Genomic DNA, 15491 nt, shown 5'->3' on the forward strand with positions numbered 1-15491 from the left:
AAACAGACCCATTTAGGAGAGCTACCCAGCGAAGCAAGAAAATGTGTCTAGAAATGGGAGTGCTCAGTGCAATAATCTTTTTTTCCCTCCCCACGTCAAGGAAGCCTAAAGATGTACCTGTATCCAGATTCGGGTGGGAAAAACTCGCAGTCATGCAAATGGACCAATCATTTAAAAGGTCGGTCTGAAATAAAACCACTTGTCCTTTTTGTCCTGCAGCGTATTTGAAAATGGGAGACCTTTACTACTATGGTCACCAAAACCAATCACAAGACCTTGAGTTGTCTGTGCAGATGTATGCCCAAGCAGCGCTGGATGGAGACTCACAGGTAAACGGCAACAGAAATGAGCCCCTGGTGATGCTTCTTTGTGAGGTTGCAAAGTCACTTCTCATCCGTGTTCACGAGCCCCTCACAAAACCTCTCTGAGAACACTAGCCAGAATGGCGAACCTTTATTGAGCACTTACTATGTTTCCCCTGCCATTCTCACAGCAACCTCGTGGGAGTGGGGATAATTAGACCTATTTTATAGTAAAGAACATCAAGATTGTGACAAGGTGATAAGTTGCTCAAGGCCAGACAAGCAGGTAGTAGGTGAAGCAGTCAGAGCCTAAACCCAGGTCTCCTGGCTCCAAACCCAGGAGTCTTTCTACCAGATTCCATCAAACTAGCTCACCAGGTAGGAAGGAACTCAAGCAATTGGAAGTGGTCAAAATGGGAAGTAGTTTGCTTGCATAGCTGAGCCAATAGTTTAGTGATAGGACTTTGCTCTCAGTGACCTTTTTTTTTTTGGGTGGGGGAGACTTCTTATTTTGGAATATTTGTAGAGTTATAGAAAAGTTGCATAGCCACAGTATCATTATCAAACTGAGAAATCAGTGTTGGTTCAGTACCATCAACTACATTTCAGACTTTATTTGTATTTCACTAGTTTTTCCACTAACATTATTTTTCTGTTCCAGGATCCCACATTGCATTTAGTTGTCATATTTCTTGAGTCCTCTTCGATCTGGGACGGTTTCTGTCTTTGCTTGTCTTTCATGACGTTGATACCTTTGAAGAATACTGGTCAGATATTTTGTAGAATGGCCCTCGGTTTGGCCCTGTCTTCTGTTTTCTCGTGAATAGACTGAGATTATGCATTTGGGGCAAGGATAGCCCAGATGTTATATGTCCTTCTCAGCGTATCATATGTGGTGTACATAGTGTCACTATGTCTTTTTATTGGTGAAGCTGATCTCAATCACTCGGTGAAGGTGGTTTCTACTAGGTTTCTCCCATGTAAAGTTAATATTTTTCTCTTTCTAATTCGTAGATATCTTGGGGAGATAATTTGCAATGATGCAAATATTTGATTTCTCCTCCAACTTCTGCCCACTGATTTCAGTATCCTTCAGTAAATCTTGCCTGCAACAACTAACTGTAGTGTGCCAATGATGGTTTTCTGTTTCTCTCCTTCCTTCTACATTTGCTAATTGGACTTCTCTTGTGAGGATCTCAGGGCTGTTTCGTGATGGAAGCTGGAATAGCTGTTACCCTCTTATGCCACAGATCTCCTGTGTGATTTGTGATCTGATCACAAAGCAAAAGTTGGAAACTCATCCCTATCTTAGTCTTTTTTTTTAAAGGAGGTACTACTTTTGCTTTTACCCCACATCTTTGTGCCTTCACAGCTATTTGTATATGGCAAGCCACTCAATCACTGACTCTTTGTTTTCTCATGTGTGAACTGGGGATAATAATAACATCCACCTCATAGGTTACAAGGATTAAATGAGATGTTGGACGTAAAGCACCAAGCCCAGCACTGAGTATGCTTAGTGGATATGATCTATCCTTTTATTATTTCTTCTGGAATGAAATAGGAGTTGGTACTAAAAGGATTTGCTGGTGAGCCAAACTCCGCTAGATGATTTATGTTGTTACTCAAAATTAGGCCTGGACCTAATTTTTTTTTTTCAGTTCTGATTTTTAATTTTTTCACAAGATGATGTTATAAAAACGTTAAAGAATAGTTTTTTTTAAATAAACATTTATTTTATTTATTTATTTTTGACTGTGTTGGGTCTTTGTTGCTGTGCACGAGCTTTCTCTAACTGAGGCGAGCGGGGGCTACTCTTCGTTGTGGTGTGTGGGCTTCTCATTGTGGTGGCTTCTCTTGTTGCGGAGCACGGGCTCTAGGCACGCAGGCTTCAATAGTTGCAGCACGCGGGCTCAGTAGCTGTGGCTCGCGGGCTCTAGAGCACAGGCTCAGTAGTTGTGACGCACAGGCTTAGTTGCTCTGCGGCATGTGGGATCCTCCCGGACCAGGGCTCGAACCCATGTCCCCTGCATTGGCAGGCGGATTCTTAACCACTGCGCCACCAGGGAAGCCCAAGAATAATTTTTAAAGAGAAAACAAATCAAAGAATGCACCCACAGTTCCATGTCAGGGGCTTTCTTCCTTTGGATTTTCTTTCTTTTTTTTTAATTCCTTCAGTCTTCATGTCCCTTTCTAGTCCCAGCCACAGGCTAGTGGGTCTCTTTAATGGTAACTAGAGCACACGGGCCACTTGAAAAATCTGCTTCTTCTCACGTATTGTAGGAATGGGTGCATTCTATTGCATGGTCTCTGTAATTATTACTCTTAACTGCTGCCCCATATCCTGCTGAGCGGATAGACTGTCATTTATTGTTTTATCTTTTAATGGACATCTATTGTCTTGTTTGCTAATTTATTGATGGATTTGACACATGTTTATGTAGTCCTGCCCTGTCTTAGACATCGCTTAGTGGTGGGGACGCAAGATTAAAAGATAGACAATATTTTTGCCTTCATGGGATTTATAGTCCGTTAAGGAAGACGTGAAGGTCATTTCCTATTGTGTTGCAATTATAGCAAGTGCTACCATGAACATTCTCATGTTTCCATCTTTTACCTCCGTTTGAATAATCTCTTTATAATCTGAGGGATGGCGTTGCTAAGTCAAACAGTCTAAATGGTTTCATGGTTACATAATAATAGTATATTGCCGATTTACTTTCTGAAACTGTTTCCCAGTTAATGTATCACCAAGCAGTGCTTAGTATAAAAGGATCACTGAAATCTTGTCAGCACTGGATGTTTTCGTGACTTAATTTGGTAATTGAATGATTATAAGTTGCTCCTTGCTTATTGTTTCAAATTGTATGTATTTGACTACTACTGGGGATGGACACTTTTACATATACTCATCTATGATAATTTACCCTTTATATTTTCTTACGTGAATTCTCTATTCTTACTCTTTGTCTGCTTATCTATTGGAGTTTTGATATTTTTAATTTAAATTATAATTAGTTCTTTATACATTTGCCCAGTAGATAATGAACCTTAAGCTATTACAATGCATACAAATATTCCCCTAGTCCATTTTCCAATTTATTTTAATCTTGTTATTTTTCCATTGTTCAGAGACTTTAAAATTTTATAAAGTCATTTTCTTCTTTTCTTCTAATACCTCGAGTTTTAAGAGAGCCTTTCTTTCAAAAAGTGGAGAAACAGTCTATTTTCTGCTTGTGTGTGTGTGAAATTTTAAGACACCTAATACTTGTATCTATTTAGAGGTTATTTAGCAGCAAGGTGGAACTTAAGATTTGAGGCTCTGAATCCCGTCTGCTTACATTTGAATCCCCTTTCCATCTGTATGACCTAGGGCAAATTCCTTAACTTCTCTGTGCCTCAGCTTCCTAGTAATAATAGTATAGAGGATAACAGAATCTATCTCAATTCGTTGTTGTGAGGATTAAGTGAATATATATATAAAACAGAACAAACCCTCATATATAGCATCACTCAGAAAATGCCAGCTGCTGTTATTTTTATCATGATCATCACATAGCCTGCTTGTGAGACTCCTGCAGTTTTACAACCTGGGGGATGGTGATTTTTATTTAGAATCAACTAAATGAAAGGAAGGGGAGGATATAAGTCATTAAAGCGTGACTATGCATTCTTTGAAGGGCAACAATTCAGTGGAATTTGTAAAGCCGTAATAATAAGTGACACATCATGTTTTGTTTATTTCTTGGTCTGGCCACGTGCTCAGCTCATGATGGACAGTGCATCTCCTCCAGGTCCTATAATAGTGTCCATCTTCTATGAAGCACTTCAACCATCAGGCTCTTAACTGTGTTATTTTACTGGACCTGCACAGCCCCGTAAGGCAGGTCCTACCTCTGTGGGTCAAGAACAAGATATATAATGAGAGGGAGGTGGGGAAGCGTACCAGAGTGGAGGGTCTGTACCAAGAGGAATCAGGTGAGGAGGTTTTCCTCGCTGCCCTAGGAAAGATCGGACAAACACTTGCACGTTACTGTGCGCATCAGAGGTCCTCTCCTCTTAGAATGTCAGCCCCGAGGACACACACAGCCACATTTGTTAGAATTCTGACATACCGATGGTGACCCAGGGTATAGTCTGTGAGTGACGGACACTGCCTTTGAGTCGATATTCTGGGTTTGTTGATGATACAAGGGCACGTTTTCCAGCGAGTTCTGTTTCGAGAGAATGAACAGGAAAGGACAGATTCCCCCAGTGGCTGGCTTCTGAGCAGATGGGACACAGCGTCCTCTGAAAGCCTCCTGGTTCTTCTGCAAATAAGTTCCTCAGATGCATATATTTAGGGAAACAATTCATCAGTGAAGATGACAAAACCATCTGGCTCTAGGGACTGAAAAAAAAAAAATCTAGAGGTTGTAAAAGTTTACATTCTGATGAAGTGTCCGTCTAGGCTTTATTATAAGGAGTGAATGAGTTTGGTTTGTGGCTTCTTTTCAGGGATTTTTTAACCTGGCCCTGCTAATTGAGGAAGGTGCTATAATCCCACATCATATTTTGGATTTCTTGGAAATTGACCCGACTATCCATTCTAATAACATCTCCATCCTCCAAGAACTGTACGAAAGGTGAGTTCAGAGCCTCTTTAATACTGTAGCAGCTGGAGGAACACAAGTGGGTGGTGTTTGCTTCTTGGTTAAAGTTAGCCTTGGTCTTATTTTCTTCTTCTTCTTCTTATTTTTCCCCGATACGCGGGCCTCTCACTGTTGTGGCCTCTCCCGTTGCGGAGCACAGGCTCCGGACGCGCAGGCTCAGCGGCCATGGCTCACAGGCCCAGCCGCTCCGCGGCACGTGGGATCCTCCCGGACCGGGGCACGAGCCCGTGTCCCCTGCATCGGCAGGCGGACTCTCAACCACTGCGCCACCAGGGAAGCTCCTTGGTCTTATTTTCTAATGTCAGTGGTTATAAAGGGCTCAGGATTTGTTCTGATTAGAGAACACTCAGCTGGACCCAAACTTAATTCCCTTTTCTAGTATCTGAGGATTAAGATATAGAATGTGCTTGATTTGAAGTTAAAATGCTGACTAAGTTTTTCCACGAGAGTGGAAAAAATAAAGTGTCCAATAAGATGATGCTTTTCTGCAAGATAGGGAGGCATCCCAGTGTCTGGACTTTGGACACAGACACTCACATAAAAGTGTTCCTTGGCAGCTCCTGTGCTACAAGGGCCTCCTGGACCTGTCTTTTTATGAAGGACAAGACTGGCCTTTTTCTGAGACGTTTGCCAGGATCCTAGAATTTCAGCACAGGCTCACACCCCTCAGAACTGGTTTTATTTCTTTTTTCTCTCATTTTACATGTGCTCATTTGACCCAAAGCAGAAGGATGTGGGTTTGAGGATCTGCAAATATCGGTCGTAAGTAACGCTACCAACGTTTGGCAACACTGTGCTTTTTGTCTGCAGGTGCTGGAGCCACAGCAGCGAGGAGTCCTTCAGCCCCTGCTCCCTGGCCTGGCTTTACCTTAACCTCCGGCTTATCTGGGGTGCCACCCTGCACTCTGCCCTGGTAGGAACTGTCTCCCCTCAGCCCTGTCCTCATGGTCCCCACCCTTGGTCAGTCATCTGACATGTGCTTTGGATGTTTGCAGATCTACTTTCTGGGAACCTTCCTGCTGTCTGCATTGATCGCCTGGACCGTGCAGTATTGCCAGTCTGTCTCAGGTAAAGATTTATAAAAAGCCAGGGCAATATAAAAAATGTAGGAGGGACTTCCCTGGTGACGTAGTGGTTAAGAATCCTCCTGCCAATGCAGGGGATACGGGTTCGAGCCCTGGTCCGGGAAGATCCTACGTGCTGCGGAGCAACTAAGCCTGTGCACCACAACTACTGAGCCCGCATGCTGCAACTGCTGAAGCCCATGCGCCTAGAGCCCGTGCTCTGTCGCAAGAGAAGCCACCACAATGAGAAGCCCACACACCGCAAAAAAGAGTAGCCCCTGCTCTTCATAACTACAGAAAGCCTGCACGCAGCAACGAACACCCAATGCAGCCAAAACTAAATAAATTAATTAACTAATTCTAAAAAATCTTAAAAAAAATATATAGGGATTCTTTTTCCTTACTAGAAAAATGACACTCTCCCTCCTTAGCCATTCTGCTTCCTTTCGTTAGGAGGATCGTTCACATGTGGTTACCCCTAGGGCTGTCTCGTAATCTCTGGCTGATGGAAGGCTCCAATTATTGTTACATTTTTCAAAGTAAGCAAGGATTTTTTAAAATAAGGTGCTTAAGAAATTGAACAAAAATGTCTTCTCCAATTCAAAGTACACCTGCTATCAAAACGATACCTTGTGTGTCTTAAAACCCAGTTCTGAGGCCCCCTCTAGCACGAAGTCTTCCTGTTTATCCCAGTCGAGGAATCAAATGTGTAAGATAATAAACAAGCACTTGTGATGAGTAAAAATACCCAGCCACTGAGATTCAGAGGGAGGGGCCGAGGGGGACAGTAGAGCCAGCAGTTAGTCTAGTGTGGATTCTACTAGTCACTATTTCTTTTCTGAGCTAGTGTAGGGCAGTAGTTAAGGAGATAGGCACCCCAGTCCTTTCTAGCTAGGTTTAGAGTCCAGGCTTAGCTCTTCATTAGCTGTGTGACTTATGGCCAGTTATTTCACTTTCCTGATCCCCCAATTTCTCATCAATAAAATGAAGTTATAATAGTAGCTACTTCTCAGGGTTGTTAGGAGAGTTCAGTGAAAAAAATACACATGACACCAAAATGTTAGCGGTTGTATTTATTCGGCATATAAAACCCTCTCAATAATGTTAACTGTCATGTTTATCTTCCCTATGAGATCATAAGCTGAGTCAGAGGAAGGCCTTGGTCCCATCATTTATGATCTCACACTTAGTAGGTACTGAAATTTGCAAACATCTCTCAGGGGAGAATTCCAATTCCCAACCATCTTGGAAGCTACAGAAGGACAGAATCACTCACAAAGACCAACAGGGACATTTACAAATGGATACATTAGGGCTGGACATGGCATTTGAGCATCGGCACAGCCATTATTTGTGTAGCAGATAATGAAAAGCAAAAGAAGTGCATTTCAGCACAGATTTGATGGTGAGACAGAAGCCACTGTTCGGAGAGGCTAATACGGAGTCATTTTCCCCCATTTATCTGAGGAGGTTAACAAGGAACCACCAAAAGCCCTTCCAGGGCTTCCCTGGTGGCGCAGTGGTTGAGAGTCCACCTGCCGATGCAGGGGACACGGGTTCGTGCCCCGGTCCGGGAAGATCCTACATGCCGCGGAGCGGCTGGGCCTGTAAGCCATGGCCACTGAGCCTGCGCATCCGGAGCCTGTGCTCCGCAATGGGAGAGGCCACAACAGTGAGAGGCCCGCGTACTGCAAAATAAATAAATAAGATTTAAAAAGCCCTTCCAGGTTTGATGCCCTGTAGCACGCCAGCTGGTAAGTTTTCCTCATGCAAATTCTGTCCCATCCCTAAATTTGTTCCCAGGTATAGCGCATTTATTTTGCATCTTGTCAGTGTTTTCCATTTCAAATTATCTTTGTCTTTTTTACTCTGTAGAAATATTGTTATGATTATTACAAATGCAATTCTGTTAGAGGAGCTGAAAATTGTCTTTCTCATTTTATGCCAGCTGGTAGCCATGAAAATTCATGGGCTGGTGGAATGGCTTTTATCAGAAGTCGTCGTTTTTTCCTTTTTCCATAGCTTCGTTATCAGTCCTTCCACATTCCCATCTCCCTGTCCCTCCTGCCTTTTGATATACTTTCCCCTTCCTGTGTATCCTTTGCTCTTTCACTCATTTGTTTTTCATTTTTTTCAAACTCTTTCACTTGCTTCTTCCTGTACATACCTCTTCCCTTCGGTGAGCATTGGAGAAGTCTGGATAGGATCTTAAAAATAATTTAATTCTATGCCCTTCATCTTACAGATGAAGAAATGGGGCTAAAGGAATGCCGTGGTCTGCCCAAAATCACAAAATAGAGTCCATGAAAGGATGTAGGGCAGCAGACTTCTGAACTTTTTCACACTTATAATACTCTAAAACAGTGGCTACCATCTGCCTCTGACCCACTGTCCCCTTACATAAGATGTATTTTTTAACACATTTTTTTGGTACCTTGAAATGAATGACAAGTAATCTGCCTACACACTTAGTTTTAAAAATAATGCCCTAAACAGCAATATAAAGGAGAAATAAAAAGAAAGTAATTATAATAAAATAATATGTATTTCAATATGTAAATTCTAGCCCCGCACTTCTTAATTTCAGTGTGCACAGGAATCACACAGGGATCTGGTTAAATGCAGATTCTAAGTCAGTCGGTCTGTGGGTGGCCTCTGAGATCCTGCATTTCTCACAAGGTTTCAGGTTACATTCACGATGCTGTTCCACACACTTAGAGTCATAAGGGCATAGAAGTTAAAAAAAAAAAAGGAGTCTCCACATATTTCCAAAATGTGCCCCTCCAGTGGTACATACCAGCCCTGTTAGGACTAGTGTTGAATTAAAATATGTAGTAAATTATTTTCCTATTTTTAAAGTCCTCCATATAAGTGCAAATTTGTCAATGACTTTGAAGTAAGAGGGTACTCCATCAGTGACTGGACAATGGGGCAAGGGGGCTGGAAGCATAGAAAAGCAGCAGAGAAGCACTGCAGGGGTCTCTCAGCGGGCAGAATTTCTATCGCGGGCGTCTCTCCGAGGAGCTGGTGCCCGAGGTCCATGAGCCACCCCGTGGGAAGGTGACGGATGTAGTAGATGTTGGTGGTAACCCTGGCCGTGGTTAAGCCGGCACAGGAATGCAGCCTAGAGCGGAGACTGCCAGAGCAGAGAGGGACAGGATTTGAGAGTTAAGAGCCTCCCTTAAGGTGCTGGGTAGGAGGAGTGGGCTCTAAGTTAGGGATCTCTGTCATTTTGTGATTTGCACTTTTTCCAGTCAGTTGTTTCTAAAAACTAATGATTTATGGCCAAACCTTTAAATTGAGCTGTCCATCCATTTTGCGTTCAGCTCCAACTACCTTCATTTTCCTCCTGAGTTTATACGCTTTGTGATATATAATCAACACGTCACCACACTTGCCACAGTAAACTGTCCTGTGTTCAGAAGGCTAGCGGTGTGGGACAGTAGCTAACAGCACAGAGCGCTAAGATGCTGGCCTGTCACTAGCTGTGTGACCTTGGGCAAGGGAGGGACCTTCTCTGTGCCTTAGTTTCCTGTTCTCTAAAACAGCAGAATTAGTAGTACACCTGTGTCGTATTGTAGTTGAGAGAACCCAATGAGGGAACACTGAGTAAAGTATTTAAAACTCAAGAAATGTTAGCCCAGTAGCTCCTAAGGAGTAATGCCCTCTAGGGCATTTTACTTGCAATTAAAGTACGCTGACACCAGGTAGCGCCTACACTTAAAGAGCTTGGTTTACCTCAGTAAGTAGCAGACACCACTACCAGAGACTAGCATGCTTTTCTATGCTATTAGACTCTTTCTAAAACATAAAGCTCTTTTTTAAAAAACAGCTAAACAAAAATACTGACTAGTCTAGCTAGCGTACCAAAACAAGCCCACAAAAAGTATTACGTATGCAAAAAAGTCTCTTTTATTTCCTTTGAGGGAACTTGATTTTGATTCCTAGCTTGCATACTACCAGGCAGCTCAGTCTTTCTTGAAGCTGATGCCTCCCAGGGACGTGCAAAGGTCCCTGGGTTTTTGGTAGCACTAACTACTCAGATGGTCACCAGTCTGATAGCAGAATACACATTGCCCTGGGCCTACGCCATCCTTCCAGGTCCGTCGGCTTCGCAGCTTCTGGGTCACCTACAAGTCCCATTGTCTTTGCCAAAGCTGAGCACCTTAGCCTTTTTTTTTCTGCCAGGTCTTCCTTTCTCAGGTCGCTGAAGGGCAAGGTGAGGGCTCTGCTGGGGTACACCCACAGCCAGACTTAGCCACTTTCCCACACTCCAGAAACCTCCTTTCCCTGCCTCATTTCATCTCTTAAGCACTTTCCCTCTCCCCCTCCCTGTCAAGGATGCCAAGCATAATTGCTTTAATTGACCCAGGCTTTGGGAAAAACAAAAAATCCCAAAGTAAAGTACGTCTAGAACCATATCTCCCCTGAGACTGAAAAGACATGGAGCGTGGCTGGCTGCCTGGCGGAAGGTAAAGGGAAGAATAGAGGGAGAAAATGTAAAAGACCGCTTCAGAGAGAGTCCTGCCTTCCTCGTGTTATTGTAAACTTTGTGTCTAAATAGAATACACAGTATAGAGCAAGATCTGCAGAACTACCAGCTCTGGGCATGACATGCTCACCTTTTAAACCAATGTCAGCCTATTCAAAACATTCATAATTTAAGCCAACTCATCCTTTTTGCCTAAGTGGTTAGCCAAGTGGTCTTTTAAAAAGAGTAAGATGATATGAACAAGATCAATTAAACCTTTTCCTACTCTTTTCCTGTCCTCTACATTTCCAGTTAATGAGGTACTAAAATTACAGTAAAATGTCACAAAGTGATACTCATGCAAAAAGCAGCAGCCTTAAAGTCAGAGTGATTTAATGGTGAGATGTTTCTTTTCTCCTATCTCATTACCCTTGCTGCCCTCCCAGTATCTTTACTCACAAGAAATGTTTAAATGACATGGATCTTATACGTGGACTGGTCCCTGCTGGATCCAGAGGCCCAAATGAAGTAGATTAGATCTTATTCATAGTATATGATTTCCAGAGCTTCCCTCCCTCACCTCCTTACCCCCCCACCACCGCTTCATCTTTGTAAATAGTCTATTATCTCTGGATTCACCCAATATATTCTCTCCTATTCGTCTTTCTTTTATGCTCCCATCTGGTCAACTGGCAAGCAGATATTTCCCCTGCAGTGGTCCACAACAGAGGTTGGCCAATTTTTTTCTGTAAAGGGCCAGATAATAGACATTTGGGGCTTTGAGGGCCATCTCTGTCACAACTACTCAACTTTCATTAGAGTGCAAAAGCAGCCATTGACAATACAGGAAAACAAATGATATGGCTGGTCTCCAATAAAACGTTATCGTGGACATGAAGATTTGAATCTCACGTGTTTCTCACATGTCACAAAATAGTACTCTTCTCTTGATTTTTATTCAACCATTTCAAAATGCAAAAACCATGCTTAGATTGCAAGCCATACAGAAACAGGCAGCGAGCCACCTGAGGCCCGTGGGCTGCAGTCTGCCAGCTCAGGGCCGGCTCTTTATCATTCTCACTAATGTACAGAAAATGGTCCCTCAAGCAGCAAATAATCCAAAAATCGCTTTTGACTCAGGAATAGACTGTAATTTTTGAAGCAGCACACGGATTTTCCTCATTACCTTGATTCTAATCCGGTAATCACATTAGGACAGATTCCAGGTGATCAGAGACAAAGAGGCCACTTGAAAATTATGACGGGCTGTTGGGGGGTTTGTCCAGTGATTGCAAACTGCTGCTGGAAATGGGAGAGTTCTCACGTGGATAATAACAAACTTACTGCCGAAACATCGAGCATTTTTGTTATGCTCTGACAAGAAGATTTCAGTGGTGGAGATGCTAATTATGCATTCCTTCTACATTTACACAGTGGCACTTTTTTTGTTTTAATCAGAAAACTGATTGCTGATTTATCTTGTTACCATGGTGATTTAAACATTTCCCTGAGCTTGAAAAGGAAAAATACGTGCCTTAGTACTTCATTAACTTCCTCAGAGAATCATCAGAAAGATAACTGTTAGGACCCAAGAAGTCTTGGACACCATTTAATCCAAGCCCCTCAATTCACAGATGAGGAAACCAAAGCCTGTGAGATTCAAGCATTTTAGGACTCAAATGTCTGCCATTCTGTATCTACCCCTAAGTCACCTATTAGTGGTAGATAAATGAGACTTGCCCAGAACGGGTCTCCTGACTCCAGCAAATGGTCTTTGTGCCGCATCACTGGGTCTCATGGTCCCTGCTGCGGTTAGATCACCTGCCAGAGTGATGGCTTTGACCTAGAAGCGTCACATCATTATGCAACACCTGGGCCCCCTCCGCACCGCCACCACTATCCTGTTCTTTCAGAACAGTCTCTGGATTCACGAGGTTTTCTGTAGCTATTGGAAGGGGTTCCTTGGAGAATTCCTTTACATATTCAAAAAGGTCAGAGGCTTTGGAGCCCGTTCCGGAATTTCCTAGTATAGCCTCTTGCAGGTGGAAATCTTGAAGAGCTTATCTAGAAGTCAGATGGTCAACAAGTGATGGCATCTTCTATAGGTCGATACATTTCAGGATGGACATTTGGGAACCTTTAAGAATAGTCCCACCTACTGAAAATGGTATGAGACTCAAGGACTGCTGAGCTTAAGAGCACTGATTAAAGGCAATTGTTCGCACAAACCATGGCCACTGTGCTAGCTGTATGTCACACACCCCTGCAGGCTGGTACCGCCGCTTTGCAGATAGAGAAACTGAAGCTCAGAGAGGTTAAGTAACTTGCTCAATATCACTCAGCTGGTAACTGTAAGGACCATGTGACTCTGGGCTTTCTGGCTTCAAAGTTTTGGCTATTTTCATAGGCTACTGGGGTCTAAAACTGGACTATAAAGCATCCCAGAAACAAACACCCCAACTTTTTCATCAGTCCTGCAAGCGAGGCCCCAGAAATTGATAAATCAGCACATTTCCATGGTAAACCAGGTCACTAGTAGTAAGAGCTAACATCTGTTGAGTACCTAGGCAAGCCAGACACTGTTCTAAAAACCCTATATACGTTAACTCATCTAATCCTTATAAGAGCAAAATAAGGTACAGATATTCTTATTTTCTCCATTTGTTAGAGGCAGAAGGAGAGTAGGTAACTTGTCCAAGGTCACATAACTGATAAAGGGCAGAGCAGCCGGGTCCCAGAGCCCACAGTCTTATGGACAGGATACTTCACAGCCTTAGTACATAAAGCAGGTGTGTGGGCCTCAGCACTAGTGATATTTGGAGCTGGGTCATTCTTCGTTCAGGAGGGGGGCTGGCCCAGGCATTTTAGGACGCTTAGCAACACCCCTGGCTTCTACCCACTAAATGCCAGCAGCACCCCATCCTCCAGCTGTGACAACAAAAATGTCCACCGACATTGCCAACTGTCCCCGGGAGTCGAAATTACCCCCACTTGAAAGCTATTGCCATAAAGTATAAAACTTTGTAAGCTTCCCTAACCTTTATTGTGGTTCAGCCTCCTTACTGAAGGTAGGTTGAAAAACAATTAAACCTAGTAATTATGTTTTCCAAAATGTATACACATTTACTTAAAGAATTCAATTTAAATCAAATTTGGCATATCATCCAAATGGAATCAGAATGTGAATAAAACCAACACTCTTTCTGATTGATTGGTGTAATCCAGAGCTTGCATTGCATCAATACTAAGTGAAAAAAAGAGATATGACCATAGGAAACATAGACCAAGGAGTTCCTTCTTTCCTTCCTTCCTTCCTCCCTCCCTCCCTCCCTCCCTTCCTCTCCCCGCCTTTCTTTTCTTTCTTCCTTCCTTCCTTCCTTCCTTCCTTCCTTCCTTCCTTCCTTCCTTCCTTTCTTTCTTTCTTTCTTTCTTTCTTTCTTTCTTTTTCTCTCTCTCTTTCTTAATATTTACACACCCCTGTAAAGTCACAGAATAAATTCAGGACTTAGAATCCCAGAAATCTTTGCACATCTGTTTCAACCTACCATTTTACAGGAGGGGACACCAAAGTCCAAAGAACCTAGATAATGGGTCCAAAGTTGCTCATCCAGTTAGTGCCAGGACCACTAGTCTAGAAGCGTCTCTCCTGGCTTGCAAGGGTCTAGGTGTGGCTGTGTGTACTGCACGTACTGTTTTGAATATTCAGCACTTGTTGTGCATGTGTCTCTGCAGCCAGTGGTTCCCATCCGACACCAGCCCGGGCTCCCCGAGACCCTACTGCCCCTGCTGCAAGTCCAGCTGTGACTCCAGCTGCAGGCGCCTCTGCTCAGGACCAGCCCACTGTCACCAGCAACCCGGAGCCACGTGGGTGAACTGTGCACTCCATGTCTCTCCAGATGAGAGAGAATCCTTTCAACAGCTGGTATTGGATAGCTGGGGCTGGGGCATTATACACCTTAAATGTCTTGTCAACTGGATGTGAATTTTGCACTTGGTGTCTTTTTTTTTTAAAATCAAAGAAATACCCAGAGCAGACAGTGGTTATACCAAAGGTTATCAAACAAATACAAGGAGCATCCTGATCACAGGGACATGTCGGGGAGGTTAAGCGGGTCACTGCAGATGTCCATTTCTAATGACTGTGTGTATGAGGGAGTCAGAGTGTGCCTTGTGGCGTATTCGAATCCTTATACACTGAGATGGATTTTAAGAATCTTAGCCCCTTGTTCATTCCCTATTATTAAAAAACAGAAGATTGTGACTTCTCTACCAGTTAGATAATATTTGGTGTGTGTGTTTGCCACTGCCCTACCCCTCGCAGTCCCATGGACAGATTTCCATGTGACATCCAAGACCCAGCAATTCTAAGGCACCTTGAAATAATGGGTTAAGGCTGGAAATACAGGGAAGGGGATGGCTTTGTAAATTGGGTTTACATTTTTCTTCTTGAATTTTTCTAGGGCTGTAGTGCTTCCGAATCATTTAATGACACTGTTGGATATCGTTTACCTTTCAATTGCAATCCATGAAATAACATTTAGAAAATTCTTAGTATTTAGGTCTAGTCTTTTCCATGAATTGCCCATTAGAATAGACTGGCAGCAGTGGAATACGCAGGAAACAAGCCTTTAGCTCATAGTCTCATTCCCCGCCCTTTATGCCTGCCTGCGTCTCCATAGGGGCGTGTGTGTGTATATGTGTGTGTGTGTGTGTGTGTGTGTGTGTGTGTGTGTGTGTGGGTGGGTGGGTGGGTGGGTTGGGGGGGACGGATAGAGAGGGAGGAAGGGGAAGAGCAGACTGTCTACGCTGTATGCTGCTAAGGTAGTAAATAAATTGCAATACTGTGGGTCCAAACTACTCTTTGCACTACTTTAGTTACAGTAGCAAATAAAAATTATTTTTATAGCATTGTCTCCTGGGAAGTGTCTTTATTTCCTTTTTCATAATTACTGTTTCGTTTTGCATCGTTACTGTTGTCATCACACAAAGTCCTAAGGTCCAT

The 15491-nt window shown here is 43.1% G+C and overlaps 1 protein-coding gene across 2 annotated transcripts in view; it reads left to right on the forward strand.

Moving 5' to 3' along the window:
• The window catches only part of SEL1L3 (SEL1L family member 3), an 85114-nt gene extending 69907 nt beyond the window's left edge, over positions 1-15207 (forward strand). The window contains exons 19-24 of one of the 2 annotated variants that reach the window (XM_082653246.1): positions 220-329; positions 4800-4833; positions 4915-4927; positions 5765-5867; positions 5950-6022; positions 14222-15207. In XM_082653246.1, coding sequence (XP_082509372.1) covers positions 220-329; positions 4800-4833; positions 4915-4927; positions 5765-5867; positions 5950-6022; positions 14222-14361 — 473 coding nt within the window. In that variant the 3' untranslated portion in view covers positions 14362-15207. Of the gene's footprint in view, positions 1-219; positions 330-4799; positions 4928-5764; positions 5868-5949; positions 6023-14221 lie in introns of both variants that reach the window. The other variant, XM_082653247.1, reaches the window with a different exon arrangement.
• The last annotated feature ends 284 nt before the right edge of the window (positions 15208-15491 follow it).

The sequence above is a fragment of the Grampus griseus genome (genome assembly GCF_964374135.1).
Source record: "Grampus griseus genome assembly, chromosome: 4".
In the NCBI taxonomy this organism is placed as follows: Eukaryota; Metazoa; Chordata; class Mammalia; order Artiodactyla; family Delphinidae; genus Grampus; species Grampus griseus.